At 47.2% G+C, this 15,482-nt stretch overlaps 1 protein-coding gene across 3 annotated transcripts in view; it reads right to left on the bottom strand.

Moving 5' to 3' along the window:
• The window catches only part of STK24 (serine/threonine kinase 24), a 116,435-nt gene extending 104,115 nt beyond the window's left edge, over positions 1-12,320 (bottom strand). For 2 of the 3 annotated variants that reach the window (XM_087435905.1, XM_087435906.1), the window contains exon 1: positions 12,003-12,320. In XM_087435905.1, coding sequence (XP_087292031.1) covers positions 12,003-12,044 — 42 coding nt within the window. In that variant the 5' untranslated portion in view covers positions 12,045-12,320. The remainder of the gene's footprint in view (positions 1-12,002) is intronic. The other variant, XM_087435907.1, reaches the window with a different exon arrangement.
• Between the last annotated feature and the right edge of the window lie 3,162 nt (positions 12,321-15,482).

Raw genomic sequence — 15,482 nt, 5'->3', positions numbered from 1 at the left:
CTCTCAAATAAGCAAGTCTGATAAGATCAAAGCCTAGCTAATCATAGTACACTCTAATACAAGACCGCTAATACAGAAATACTGATCATTTTTTGAATTAAAAAATCAAATCAACTATTTATACATAAAAGCATAAAACCTCTGACATCCCAAATATTAAAAAGACTACAGGTCCGGAATATTTCTCTCAGTTAGAGATATACGCATATCTTCAGTCAAGTGTTAAACAGAACAACCAGAAGAAAAGAAAATCATTTTGTCCAAAGAGAGCCCATTCCTTTCCTAACTGGCCCTCCCCACACAGGTGAATTCATTTCCTAACCGCCCCCCCAACACGGCCAGCAGGTGTTCATCACTGAGGCCTCTGTGTTACTTTGGATGGATGGTGCAGACCTTCCCTGAAGTCTTCCCTTAAAATCCAAATAAGAAAAAGAAGGCAACATAATATAAATACTAACAGTTCAGCAGGGGTTACTGGGCAAAGGAATCTGGGGGTATCCTGCCAGGTGAGAAGGGTCCCAGAGGCAGAAGGAGCATAGGGAGGCGTGAGGAGCCAACAAAGGGAGAGATGGCTGGAAAGCAGCACAAGAGGAAACTGGGTACTAATACAAGGCCCTGAGTTTTAAGCTGGAGTTTATATTTGGTCAGGAAGCCACCAAAGGTTCTTTTTTTCTTCCTTTGGAGAGGAAGATTGGCCCTGAGTCAACATCTGTTGCCTATCTTCCTCTTTTTGCTTGAGGAAGATTCACCCTGAGCTAACATCCATGCCCATCTTCCTGTTTTGTATGTGGGACGCCTGCCACAGCATGGCTTGATAAGTGATGTGTATGTCCACGCCTGGGATCCAAACCCACAAACCCCGGGCCACCGAAGCGGAGCACGCCAACTTAACCACTATGCCACCGGGCCAGCCCCCCCACCAAAGGTTCTTAAGCAGAGAGTGACGTGATGGAAACAACAGTTAAGAGAAAGAGAGATTATCCTGGCAACACTGTGGAAGATTATCAGGTTCAGGGCTTTTGTTTCAGTCCAGGGTTTTCTAAAAGAACCACAGAATGCTAATTCTGAGAGATACATTTCTTAAAAAAATGAGGTTTTGAGGTCAAAAAGACATGGGCGCACACATCTTCCTCCACCCCCAACAGGTTTACAATACATGCTAAGATAGCAAAGGCCCTAATAATTCTTACAACTAAAAAGCCTATTTAGGGCCGGCCCCATGGCTTAGTGGTTAAGTGAGCGCGCTCCATTGCTGGCGGCTCGGGTTCGGATCCCGGGCGCGCACCGTCGCACTGCTTCTCTGGCCATGCTGAGGCCGCGTCCCACATACAGCAATTAGAAGGACGTGCAGCTATGACATACAACTATCTACTGGGGCTTTCGGGGAAAATAAATAAATAAAATTATTAAAAAAAAAAAAGCCTATTTAATTCCCAAAGTCAGTCTTCTGAAATACAAGCCGTTAAATCGCAAGCATTGTTTTCCATTGTGCTGCTTTTCAAGTGGGCATCGCTATAGTGTGCTCCACAGTGGGGTGCAATAGGGATGTCAGGATTTTTAGTTCTACAGTGTAGTGGTTCTCAAAATGTGGTCCCTGAGGCAGCCACACACCCGGAAGCTTATTAGAAATGCAAACTCCATCCCAGACTACAGCCCTGCAGTCTGCAGATTATCAAGCCCTCCAGGTGATGGGGATCAATGCTAAAACCTGAAATCACTGTGTTAGATTACTGGATACTTTTTTCAGTTAGTACTTCTTCACAGTGCAAAGCAATCTGGGCAACACCTGAAAGGTAATCAACAGAGCCAGCCAAAGGCCCCAATCCCACCCTAAGGGAGGCCCAAGGGCTCAGGAGAACAGAAACACAGGGAAAACATCTTAAGGTCACCTCCCCCACACCCACATCCTAAATTCCAGAAAGCCAGTTAAAAATAATATTGGAACATGAACAAAGTCTTCTTTAGAAGTCAAAAAAAAAAAAAATAGTGGAAATGAAAGTGTCCAAAACACCATCAGTTACTAACCCTGAACTGGGCTGGTTTCAGGAAGCTGGCCACACAATCTGACCATTAGGGAAACAGAAGCCACGTGAGGGGCAGGAGTGGGAGGGGGCGGGATCTGAGATGCCTGGTGGAGGCGTTCTGGAGTAAGAAGGCAAGAACACAAACCCCAGCACCCAAAGTCAGGGCTCCACACCCGGCTCGGCTGTTTTCTAGCTGAGGGTCCTGAGCTTCATAAGCCTCAGGCTTCTCATCTGAAAGCTGGCGTAACAGCCCTTCCCTCCGCAGGGCCTTGAGGATTGATTACCCAAGGCACAGTGCCTGGCCCTGGAGAGCAAGACAATAAAACTCAGTCCCCTTCCTACAGGGCTCTCACTAAGGGCTATAAACTTTTATTTTCTCGACTGACATCAACACAGCAAGGCCAAAGGCACTGTTCACCTGTTCCACTTACCCACTCAGGCAACACAGGGAAGCAGAAGGAAAAAAAACCCACCTACTGGTGGGAACAGCTGAGGAAGTGAGTAATTCTTTGTACTTACATATCTTTTTCTTTTTAAATTACCTCTCCAGAAATGTTTGGCACAAGGAAAGTACATCAAACACACTAAAGGAATGTCCCAGCAATACCTTTCTTCAGCAGGTTCTCAGTTCATCAGGAGGTCAGGTAGCAATTTAACAACGAACATGATTTTCAAGTTATCCTACGAAACTGTGCCTAAAATAGCTGCTGACCAACACTCGGTCCCCACGTTCTGGATTACTTTTCATTTTCCCTCAATGGTTTATCACTGTAAATTTCCACCCAAAACAGTACTTTGTTCTTAAGTAGAATATGCACCCTTCGAATCATCTGTCCATTTGTCTGAGGATTTAAGGAAGAGCGCCAGGCCATGCCCCAAGCCTGTGCCCGCGCACTGGGCATGCAGAGAAGCCCACTCTTCATTCCTGGGTCCACAGCGCACAACCCTCTAACACGTGGCAAACTGGGTCCACCACACGTGCGCCCGAGCCCGCTCTGGTAAGCTACCCAACATCTGCTGTGCATCTGTGCCCAAGCCCTGAGCTGCCCACGCCACCTTGAGCAATGCTGCCCCCGCCCTCACAGGAAGCAAACACTCAATTCCGGACCACGGGCTGGGCCCCCAAAACATCAATCAACTTAAGCAAATGTTTCTCCAAAGAGATACCACGGGGCTCCCTGAAACGGTTCTGTGCCCACAGGATCCTGAGACCCGAAAATGAGAGACAGAATGAAGAAAAGCAGGTTCTTAGTTCAAGTCAGGGAGGCAGAGGTCACTGACCGAGATATGAAAAAGCAAGCTTATATTTATACTGTCCTTTACTCACAGAGAGAAAACAGGAGGCAAAATCACATGATGGAGAGAACAGTAACTCAGAAGTCCTTCCCCATCCCCACACTGGGCGGTCCTGACCTTGGAATTCAAATTCTATTCATTCATCTATAAATTGAAAAGAGTGACTTCCAGGTAGGCAGCAGCTTAGATCAATCCTGAAATCCCACTAAAACCATAATAAAGGGGGTTTCCTTTCAAGAAACCTTAAAAGGCTAACCCTCCATGTACCAGGAGGGGAGAGAAGACCAACAGCAGTGAAATTGCAGAAGCTGGAAAGCAGGTGGTGGTAAGAAAGATGGGGGAGAAGACAAATGCTAAGCTACAGGTGGAGAAAGCAGAGATTCAACTCCATCCACAGTGCTGAATCCCCAAAACTCAGGAACTGGCAGCACCAGGTCCCTCTGGAAGGGGAGCACCTGCCCTAAGGAGGGGTGGCTAAAAGTCAGCTAAAGAAGTGGTGAGATACCCAGATGGCCTTCCCCACTCCTCACAGCCAGGCAATTGCCTCGTGCCTCCCCAATCAAGGAAACTGAAAGCATCTTCTCTGGAAAGGAAAATTGAGGGCTTCTGGAGCAGGACTAAAGCTACGCAACACACTGCCCCCACACTCAGTCCTTTCCCTCCACCCAACGCTCAGGTTCAGAACAAGGGAAGGGGGAGAGATTAGCCTAGGGGTGCTCCAAGTGTGGACAACCACCAGTCCAGCCCAGAACAAGTCAGAAGGCTCAAGGGAAGGCTTCTCCAGGAAGGCAAAATGTACAAAAAGCTACAAGAAACGAACATAAGCGATTCCTCAACCCTACTGTCCAGGGGGAGCCCCAAACATCACTGTGGTTAAACATGTTCCATTCAAGGGCTCAGATTTCCAACCAGCTCAGCAGCCCCCACTCTTAAATATGAGAGGATATTTGAGGGTGGCCTCTACTGTAAAAAACAGAGACCAAAACAAACTAGGAGGGAGAAGGAGCCTTGGAGGAAGAGAATCTATTCTGAGGGGAAAAACAACATAACTACGATTAACATTCTCACAGAGATAAGAGCCGACATTTCAACTGAAACAATTAAGGAACATTCAGAGAGCCAAAAAGAACTCTTAGGATTTAAAAAACAAGAGCAGAAATAAAATACTCATTGGAAGAGCTGGAAGATAAAGTTGAGACAATCTCCCAGAAAGCCAAGTAAAAGAGACAAAGAGATGAAAAATAGGTTTAAAAAACATAAGAATATTTGAGCACCAGTCTAGAAGGTCCAACATCCAAATGATAGAGTTTAAGAGACACAGAAAATGAAGGAGGGAGGAGAATCAAAGAAATAATTCAACAAAAAGACCTAAGTTGCCTGATTAAAAGGGCCTACGAAGTACTCATCACAAAAAATCAAAATAGACCCACATCAAGACACGTCATCATGAAACTTCAGATCACAAAGAAAAAATTCAGATTCTATTAAGTTCAGGAAGAACAACACAGCTTGTGTATACAGAATCTAGTTTGGTGTGGCACTGCAACACTGGAAGCTAAAACACAATGGAGAAAGACCTTCAAAATTGTGGAGAAAAATAATTTCCACCCTATGACTATATATCATGCCAAAATATCCATCAAGGGGAAAAGTAAAAACAAGGAAGTTTTCAGATATCCAAGGCCTCAAAAAACTTATCTCCCATGTACCCTACCCTATAGTCACAGGAAGGCACTGCAAGGTATGTTGCACCAACACAATGGTGTAAACAGAGGAATCCCTCAGACGAAGGCAAAGAAAGACAGAGGGCACCAGTCGTGCACCAAGTGTGAAAGACCACCAGTCCAGACGCAGCAGGTCAGGAGGCCACAGGAAGACTCCCTGGAAAGGTGAAATGGACAGCCTGTCTTTCTCTACCTGAACTTCCTAAGAGAAGGTTTCAACAACGGGTGCGAGTTTGGGGTTAAGCTTTAAGTACTGCTACAGACTGAATGTTTGTGTCCCTCCAAAACTCTTATGTTAAGACCTAACCTCCAATGTGATGGTATGAGGAGGGGCCTTTGGGAGGTGATCAGGTCACGAGAATGGAGCCCTGAGGATTGGGAGTAATGCTCTTATAAATGAGACCCCAGAGAGCTCCCTTGCCCCTTTTGCCATGTGAGGACACAGCGAGAAAACATCCATCAGTGAACCAGGTTCCTCACCAGACACTGAATCTGCCAGCACCTTGATCTTGGACTTCTCACCTTCCAGAACTGTGAGAAATAAATGTTTGTGTTAAGCCACTCATCCTACGGTATTGTTATAGCAGCCCGAACTGATTAAGTACATTACCAAAAAACAACTTCCACAAAAGATTTGAAAAGTAATCCGGGTTACCTAATGGCTGGGCTGGGAACACATGTACGCTGGCACATTAATGTATATGCAGATCTAACCAAAGTTACAGTGTAACCATATTGGGGAAGGGAGGGGAGGTACACGTGAGTGAAGGAGGCAAGAAGAGAACTAAACCCTCATCTTCCGAGTCCAAAGTCTACAGATAATGCCTGGAACTAGAAAAAAAGTAGCAGCAATTTTTAAATGTTCTTTATAAACAAAGGAGTAACAACAACAACAATCAGCTAAGAGATCTAAGGGGCTGCCTTTGGGGAGGAAGAAAAGGAGGCAAGAGGCAAGTCTGCTATCTTTCCAAACAAACTTTACAAAGCCATCTGACTCGTTAAAACATATGTACAATTTCTTTAACAAAAACAAAACAAAAATCCTAAAATTAAAAATAAAACAAAGGATTTGGACCTATACGGTCCTTTCAAATCTTATGGCCTAAAAGTCTTTTTATAAACAGGAAGAGACAAAATAATAAACATCAGCTACATATTTGGTAAGCATTATAAAACTCAAAATGTCCCCACACTTTATTCAGATACCAACCAGGCGCCGAACAGATGAGGTTCCTCCAGCTAACCAAGAACCCTCCTGAAAACACACGGGAAGGTCTCTCAAATCAACAACGCTGTGCCCAGGAGTGCCCACATAAAGTGCCTTTGTAATCCACAACTGGGGATGTTTCATACTTTGTAGCAAGCAAAAGTACATCTCCTTTTATGTTCCCTCATCTAAACCGTGGAAACCAGGGAGCCATTTAGGATTAGGAAACTCCACATTCACCCCAAGGAGCCAGGTGTTATAATAGCCATGTTTTTCTTTTTTCCAAAGCATTTGGCACTAAGAATGTTAAATATATTGCACTGCAAAAACATGAATTATGGGAAATGACTGGTCCAATGACAGCATCTGACTCTAGGCAGCAACAGAGGGATAACAGTGCAACTTCGATTTCCTGCACTCGCGCCTGCCACAAGATTCCATTAATGATAACAATGCTGAGCTAAAGCATAAAAAAAGCCACAGAAGGGTTGGTTGGGTGTGGTCCATTTCCTGCAGGTATGGAGTTTCCAAGCAAGCAACTCGGAATCACTAGGAGAAATCACTCAGAGAGCGAAGTGGTACATTTCTCAAGAGATCTTCAGACTGCCCAACTCTGGCTTCAGTGTGACTGTAAAAATGAATCAGAAAGAAGCAACTACCAACAGGCTCATTTCTTCAGTAACTCCTCACACTACATCTTGTACTAAGGTCCTGGAAAAACACTGGTGAACTGAAAAGCAAAGTCAACCAGCAACAAGTAAGCTTAGCTCCGGCCTAGAGAACAGTAGCTCAAAGATGAGCATAAAAATTACATCAAGGAAAAAGAAAGCAATAACAATGGCTGCCACTTGCCCCGAACTACCCTCTACAGGGACACTGTGCTATGTTAGCGGCCTAGAAAAATCCAATCCAACCAATTTCTACTTGAAGGTCACTTGGTTCTATGTGAAATACTATCGAGAATGTTCCCAGAGCTAGGATTAGAACCAAAATGTGCTGGACTCCTCCAATCATAGTTTTAATTTTAATTCTAAAAAATCTTCTGATAACCCTCTCCTCAAAAACCACACTTTTAAGCAAAACAAATTCTTAACATTGTTAAGTTTTGGTGATAGAGGAAAAGAGAGAATATAAAGTATTGAAGTAAGTATTAAAACAGGCAACGAACAGTAACAGAAAAGCGTGCCTTTATTTTCCTTATTTTTCTTTGGCATAGAACAGCAAAAAGGCTCGAAAGCACAAGGGACGGGAGAGAGTAATAAAAGACTATAAGATGTTCCTTGCGAGTTCAAATTACCACGCTTTGAGTCAACCTTGCTAAAAAGTCCCCCCTGGCTATCCTGCTGACACCTGAACCTCCAACCACTCAGTCTTCTCGGCGCCCACTCTCACTACCCCGGTTCCTCTCACCTAAAGTGCCATCACTACCTCCAAGCAGGCACCAGAATGCAGCCTGGTCCACCTTCTCCTTCCACCTGCCACGGAGAGCAGGGTTCCTAAAGCACCCGACACTCAGCGCTTCCCCACTGCAGCACCCAGCAGCCAAGAACACCGGCTCCCTTCTCTGGGCCCCTGCTGCCCCCCAGCTCTGGGACCCAGGCTAGCCCACTTGAACCTGTCTCCTGCTTTCCAACCACGCACCTCTGCTCTCTGTGCACCTCAGCAATTGAGCCTTCTACCTGAATCGGCCCTCCCCAGGCTGCTGACTTCCTGCAGACAGGCCGAAGGAGGCTCTCGCCTGTGCCTTCCACCACTCCCTGCCCCAAAGAGAAATGTGAAGCCTGAATGCAGGCCCCACGTCCAGTCCAACACTCTAGGACATTAGACCACATTCTACAGTGCAGCATTTTCCTCAAGGTGCTTTCAGAACCTAAATCCAACAAGTACCCCTATCTCCACACACTACAACACGTCCACCTTTCCCCAGGGTGCAGACGGTAACAGGCTCAAAATGGAGAGGGCTCTTCCATGGAGGCAGGAAACATGTTTCCAAACTATGGAAACATGACACTACCAAGAAAAAAAAATACAAGAGCACTTTAGCCACAATTAAATGCAGCTGTCCTTCTGTTTTCCTTCATTTCCCAGATTTCTAGAGCACACAGGTTTCCCCAGAGTAAGCAAGAGCACTCCAGAAAAGCTCCCAACAGGTCCAAACTGGCCACGAAACATCTCTCTCGCTCTCCCAACACAAAGGGGCGTTCTCAGCAGAGGGTGGTTTCTCCAAGCAGCTAGAGACACGAAAGGGGAAAGAGCGGGCAGGGTGAAGTTAACAAGTAAGTTTTACACCTATTCCTATAAACTGTCAGTACTTTCAAATATTAGAGTATCTTAAATTTACAACATCCTCAAAACACACTAAATTAACTCAGGCCCTACTACACATGTGACATATCTAATTCAGTATTTTTCAAACTGGGATCAAACCAGCCAGCTGTGAAATCAATTTAGTGTTGCAACCAGCTCGGGGTTGTTTTTTTGGTTTTTTTTCTAATAGAATACGCCACACATCAGTCCATCACAAGCAGTAAGAATTAGAAAGGTCCTCTGAAACTTTTGTTTCAGGACTTGATGTAAAATATATTTCCTACGTGGGTCAAGGTCCAGAAGAGTTTAATAGTAACTGATAAAATTCCGTAAGAGAAATTTATAAACCAAAACCTAATTCTTTTTAAATTACAACTTATGGAAACTAAAAGCTGATCGGTGCTCCAGCCTCCAACTGAAGCTTTTCTTATAATCTGAATTGAGTGAAACAAGAAATGTTCAACAAAAGACAAGTAGTGAAATCCACAAATCAACCTAATTTCTTTATGTCTTTTCGTAGTTACTAAGTTACATTTACTTAGTTACATTTAGTTCATGATTTCTATTTTTTTCTAATACGAACCGGGTGTGGGAGGTAAAAAAGGAAAGGCCCCTGGCAACCTTCATTAAACATTTACTAAAAATGATAACTTATTCAAATTTACAGTCATCAACCCCTCACCTAGCACATGAGCATTCAATAACAGTGGCTGATTGAACAAATAAAATATCAATCTCATATTTTTAATTTCTTCAGCAAACGCAATTTGGAATGAAATAACCTTTAATTTTTGCAAAAGTAATAATAAAGCAATAATTCAGCATGGCGAGTAGGAGCACAGTCTTGAAGGCAGGAAAGACCTGGTTTCAAACCACAAATTTGCCACATGATACATCGTCTCACCTTGGTCCATTCCATTAGTCTCTGTTGGTTTCTGCATCTACAAAATGGCATAAAGAATACTTATGCCTCAAGTGGTAGCAGTAAGAATCAAGAGGCATAAAAATGATTCGCGAGACAGTGAAAAATCGTGTTTATACTAAAATGTTCTTTCATTCAGGTTTTTTTTTTTTTTTTTTTAAGCATCTTTGCCTCGGCTGCCTGAATTCACTCTGCTGTCTTTCTGAAATTTTTAAGCCAACTCGTTAAAAGCCCTGGTCAGGAGATGAGACGGAAAAAAAGGGAGGGATGAGGTATCTCAGGACAGGGCACAGAAGGGTTAGTACCTCCCTCCTGTTTTATCCTGAACAGTCAGTCAAAGGCAGGTGCATCTTTAATTTAATCTCAACAACTCTGAGGAATGCCTCCCTGGGCAGCAGCAGCTGCTAATTCCAAGTAGAAAATAAATGTGCTTGTTTTTCTTTTTTAGGGGGAAAGGAGAGGAAAGGAATGTTCTTCCCCAAATGGCACCCAAAAACAGTTATCGTACAGTTTGAAGATGTACTTAAAAGCAGGGATGGCTGTCAGAAGCCACCTTCGCACCTCTGAAACTATAACAGCTAAAATGTGGTCCTCTCAACTAAATAAAAATGTACCAGCTTTTACACTGAGAAAGCAAAATAAAAACAGTTCCCCTGTAACACTACCCAGGAAATACACTATATTTGGAAGGCAAAGTTATTAAAGGAATTTTACCTTCTTTTCCCAAGAGTTAAGAATTTTGGCCCACACTCCTGAAGAAAAAAAAAAGCAAGGACAAAAAAAAATTGTTGAGACCAGATACCACCTGGTGACCATCTGATACTGACTTCAGGGCACAAGCCAGCCAGGCTTTAAGTACCTTTTCAAACTGATTCGCTTTCCACAAAGGCCAACTACCTCCATGGTAAACTCGAAGTGAGGCCTTGGTGCTGGATTACAACCTGATTAATACAGCATAGAAGTCAGTCTAAAGGAAATATTAACTAAATGCATTTTTGTTATCATTACAAGAGGTCCCCCTTGCTCTAGTGGTCAAAAATAATTTTTCACGCAGTTCACCTTGCCTTCCTGCCTCTAAATTCAAACCAAACCAAAGCAAGAACTTTAAGAAATACCAAGAAACCACATCTGATTTTTACCTAGCGGTCAGCAAAAGCTTAGGTTTTAAATGCGTGTTCAATTTAAAGGCTCTTTAAATGAGATTCAAGAACAGTTTTCTTCAGGCACACTCAAGATATTAACTTTAACTGCTACTCCTTAAAAAAAAAAAAACTCCGGCCAAAATTCTGGTAACTTTATGTTCCTATTTTTCCAGATTTCAAAGCTGAACAGTGAAACCCACTTTTCATGGTTTAAAAAAGAGAAAGGAAAAAACATCTGCCTCAGAAGAGGTAGGGCAGATCCCCTGCTCCTAAGAGGCCAGGTACGTGCCCTGCTCTTCTCAGCCCTCAAGGGCGAGGGAAAAAGAAAAAATGAGCCTGCAGATGTCTGTAAAATAAATAATCCACTTGGAAAACTGTGGTTGTTTTCTTAGGTCCACTCGCTTAGCTAAACTGAGAGAGCAAAACTTGAAAGACATACCGTATCGTGAGATTTGAACCCTAATCATTTTGCCACCATATATGCGCTTACAAACAGTACAAGTTAGTCAAGGATGGTGGTTTTCTTTTTCAAAGGGCTAAGAACAGTGCCCAATGACAAAAGACCTTAATACATTCACGTTAATTTGAAATTCAACTTCTCTCCCCCTCCAAAAAAGTCACTGGTCGGCCAGGATGCCACAAAGTATCAAAGGAGAGGTTGACTGGGAAGGAATTCATCCGGATCCAACCAAGTCTGAAAGTAAAAGCCCAGGGTCCCGGGGTCCGGCACGCGAGTGCACGGTGTCCGACTGATTGCTTCTTCCAGCTTTCCAGGCTCGCACTTTCCCATCTGCACCAGGACAGGCGCGGAACGAACGCGCTGGAAGTGGGGCTGGCACCTACACCTTGCCGCACCCCGCCCTGCCTCCTCCAGCCGGCCGGGCCGGGCCGGGCCCAGGACGAGTCGGGGCGCGCCCGGGGCTGCCCTCCCGCCGCTCAACTCTCCGGCCGCTCGCCAGGGGGACAGGGGCCTCCGCCGCACGCAGGGCCCCGAGCCGGAGCCGGGCCTCCAAGGGCATTTCTGCGCATCCATTCTCCCCGGGGAGGTCGCCGGCGCCGGGCCTGCACTCGGGAGGCGTTGGGAAGAGAGCAAAGCGGGGAGAGCAAGGCGGCTGGCACCCCCGCATCCCTCCCTGACCGCGGCGACGCCGGCCGGCGAGGGCCGCCTCCAGGCCGCGGCGCCCCGATCCCCGCACACCCCCGCCCCCGAGCCTCGGGCCGCGGCGCCGGGCAGTGGCCCCGGGGGCTGGGAGCACAGCGCGGGCGGCCGGCGCGACCCCGGAAGGGCAGCGTGGGGGGGCCGTGTTTACACCGCCAAGTTCCCGCTTCCGCTCCGGCCCGCGCATCCCTCCCTCCCTCGGCGGCCCGGCTGCTGCCTACCTGCATGCCGGGCAGGCCCGACTGCACCGGGGAGTGTGCCATGGCGCTCGGGACGGCCAGTGCCTGGGACGGGACGGTCGGGCCGCGGCGATCCGCGCGGGCGACGAGGCCCGCGGGCCGCGCGCAGCCCTGGGGCGGCGGGGGCGGCCGGCCGGAGCCCGAGGCCACCCCAGCCCCGGCGGGTCCCGGGCCGGGCGGCGAGCTCAACGGCGGGCGGCGGGCCGCGTCTCCATGCGCGGCGCCGGGGAGGGGCTCGAGGGGCGCGAGGCCTCGCCGCCAGCTGCCGCCGCTGCTGCTCCGCTGGAGCCGGGCGGCCTGGGCCCGCGCGCGCCGGTCGCCTGGAGCCGGAGTGGGCGCGCACAGCCGGCCGAGCCCGCGAGTGCCGAGCGCCCCGCGCCCCGCCCCGGCCCGGCCCGGCCCCCGCGCCCGCCCCCGCGGCCCGGCCGGGGACCCCGCCCCGCGCTTCCGGGAGGGGGAGGAGGCTCGCGGCCGCCCGGGGCCCTAGGCCGCAGCCGCCTGCGCCGCCGCCTGCCGGGGCGGCCGGGGGGCGGAGCGTCTCCCGCGGGCTGCCCCTCCCCCCGGCGGCAGGGCGGAGCGGGAGGAGGATGGGCAGCCGGAGGGGAGGTGGGGGCGGCCGCCCGCCGGGCGGGGAGACGAGGGACGCGGCTTGGAGGCAGGGATGGGCCGCGTGCCCACCACCCCCACCCCACCCGCGGCCCAGTCGGGCCCTAAGGGGGTCTGGGCAGCGCGGGAACGGTGCGCACCGACTCTTCCTCTATCCTCCTCCTCCTGCCCTCCCAGCCAGCCCACCGCTCTCCATCTGCCCCCGAACAAACTGGCTCCGGGCGGCCTCCTCGAGGGTAGAGTCTGGGGCTGGGGGACCTGGGGAGGGAGAGTGCCCCGCGGGGCCTCAGCCAGTGGCCAGTTCAAAACTACCAGGGCGGAGCTTCTTCGGCGTCTGGGTAAAGTTTCCTACCAACCCAAGGAGGAAACCGAGAGGGGAGAGGCCGAGAGCTGCTAATCCCCCCTGCTTTTGCTACTTGAAGACAGCCCCGCTTGGACTTCGAGGCGCTGTAAACTTAGCTAAGTGAGGCGGCTCCGCACCAAGGCGGGAGCGGCCACCCACGAGAATGGAAAGGTGGGGGAGGGGCAGGGAGGAAGGGAAGACAATCGAAGGAAACGTGTCTAGACTTACCCCGGCCCTCTCCCTCTTTCGGCTGCCAGCGAAAGGGCCAGCTCCGCTTTCAGCACCAGTTCGACCTCCACCGTTTAGCCACCTCTTCTCCAACTGCAGAGGAAAGACATTAGGAATGAGTCAATACTGCCTCCAGAAAGTATTTTATTTACAATGACAGAGTGGCAGCCACTGAAGTGATCTGCTGCACCTCAGGTTGTGGGGACCCTGGCTCCTCATTCATGCCCGTGAATGCTTTTGTTGCACCATCGCTGTGCTAGGTCGGACGTACAAAAATGAGCCCCCCAGAGTTCACAGACTATTGGAGGAAACTCTAAAAGTCCTCTACTAAGGTAAGGAAGGTTTCTTCTCTGAGATGTCACTGTGTTCTTAACAACTTCAGGTCCCTCTGGTGCTCTGGATCAGAGAGTGGGGTGCTTAGACTGAATCCCTCTTTCCCTTTGGAAATATGCATGTTTTTCCTCGAGGTCCTTCAGGATGGGTCACACACCTTCATGGTTGTCACTGGTACACTGTTTTCACTGAAATATGAAGCCCTGCCACCTCCAAGGAGTGTGAAGAGCATGTGGTAAATACGAAGTTAAGCATGAATCCTGATACCTAGGAGCTTGCCATCTTGTATAAATCTTGTGTACCTAAAACATGGTTACGTAAAGAGATGAACAGCAAAACAAGCAAGAACGTGAGTCTTAAAAGGGTTAATACTCTTTAACCCTGGAAGTCTACTTAAAGTAACAAATGCTGAGGAAACAACCAAGAAGTGCAGAAGAACGTAGATAAGAAGATGCAGTGCAGTGATATCTATAATTGTGGGAAAATTGGAAACATTAAAAGTCCACAGAGATTTTTAAGTAAATGATAGTATATTCATAACATGAGTTCTAGGTAGTTATTAAAAATTATGTATTTCAATATTTAGTACCATGGAAGAATATTTTCATTATATATTATTAAGAAAGAAAATACAGGGTACAAAATTATGTATAGTCTGATCTCAAGCTACTCCACATATATGAATTTATAAATTTAACATATATAATTTAAATTTATATAATTTTATGCATATATGCATAAACAGAGAAAAACTTGGAAGTATATTTACCAAGCAGTGGCTATCCCTGGAATTAAAGGTGATTTTTTCAATAGGTGGTCAACCAGTAGAGACTATCATGCTAAAGAAGTCTCTCCTTAGGGTGAGCCGTCAGGGCAATAACATGGCAGCAAGATAAGGAGGAAGAAACAGGACAAGTGGGCAGAAATGTTTGGGCCCTGATCTGAGGCATTACCATAGGAAACTCTCAAAGAACACTGGGGCCCACTTTACGGTGGGCTAATTTCCAACAAATGTGCCACAGGGGACACTGGACCATAACAACCTGGGTATAAAAAGTAATCAGAATCCCGTTTTGTATCCAGAGGCTAGTGAGGCTAAGAACATGTTGGTTACAATGGGATATAACTTATCTGCACACAGTGACCTGCATTCATTAGCTGGTCTATTTCCTTGTACCCTGTTTATCTCCTCACCACGACTAAACCTCATTTCCTCCTTCAACCATATTTCTACAATTGAGCACCATTCTCCTTGAAAGAGAAGAAAGAAGCAAAATAAGAGTTACTGGTGCGGCTCGGTCATATGCAGACATTACCCAGGATTCCCCATCAGTAGCCCTCTCCCTTTGTTTTAGCAGAGCAGAGATAATTGACAGGGCCCGAGCCCATGATGAGATCCTGCCCAATTGCTCATTGCATTGGTTCATACATTAACATATTGTTCTGAACGCCAACTACATGTCAGACATCTAGGTTAGTGTTGGGCATATAAACGCTGGATCCTCAAGTGCCTCTTATCCCATCCTAGGGACATGGTCTCCCAGAATGCTAACTTCAGAATTTTACAATACCACAACTGATTAAACTTAGAGTCACAACAGCTATAATTTCCACAAGGGAAAGAAGGTTATCCTGTCATCCTCTTCCTCTGGTCACTTTGTCTCCACCCTCAACTTATAATTACAACAGATCATATACTATTGTAATTTCAGAAGGAGAGATTTTGAGGGTCTCCATAGAGATTATGCATTTTCTGGTCTCCATGGAGACACTTGCTAACCCATGGAATTATTTTCATCCCCTGGCTCTCTTTATCTTTTGTGTTGACTTAAGGACATGAATTGGGCAATGAATTGTGCTCTGACATATATTTGGGACCACAAAGGACATTTCCATACCCTTACAATGAGCCCCTCCAAATATAGAGCCCTTGTGTATTGAAGTTCCCTAAG

Source organism: Ceratotherium simum, chromosome 10 (genome assembly GCF_057802395.1).
Source record: "Ceratotherium simum simum isolate JZ-2026a chromosome 10, ASM5780239v1, whole genome shotgun sequence".
Classification (NCBI taxonomy): Eukaryota; Metazoa; Chordata; class Mammalia; order Perissodactyla; family Rhinocerotidae; genus Ceratotherium; species Ceratotherium simum.
The sequence above is the reverse complement of the archived record's forward strand: the minus strand, read 5'-3'. Positions and strand labels throughout refer to the sequence as shown.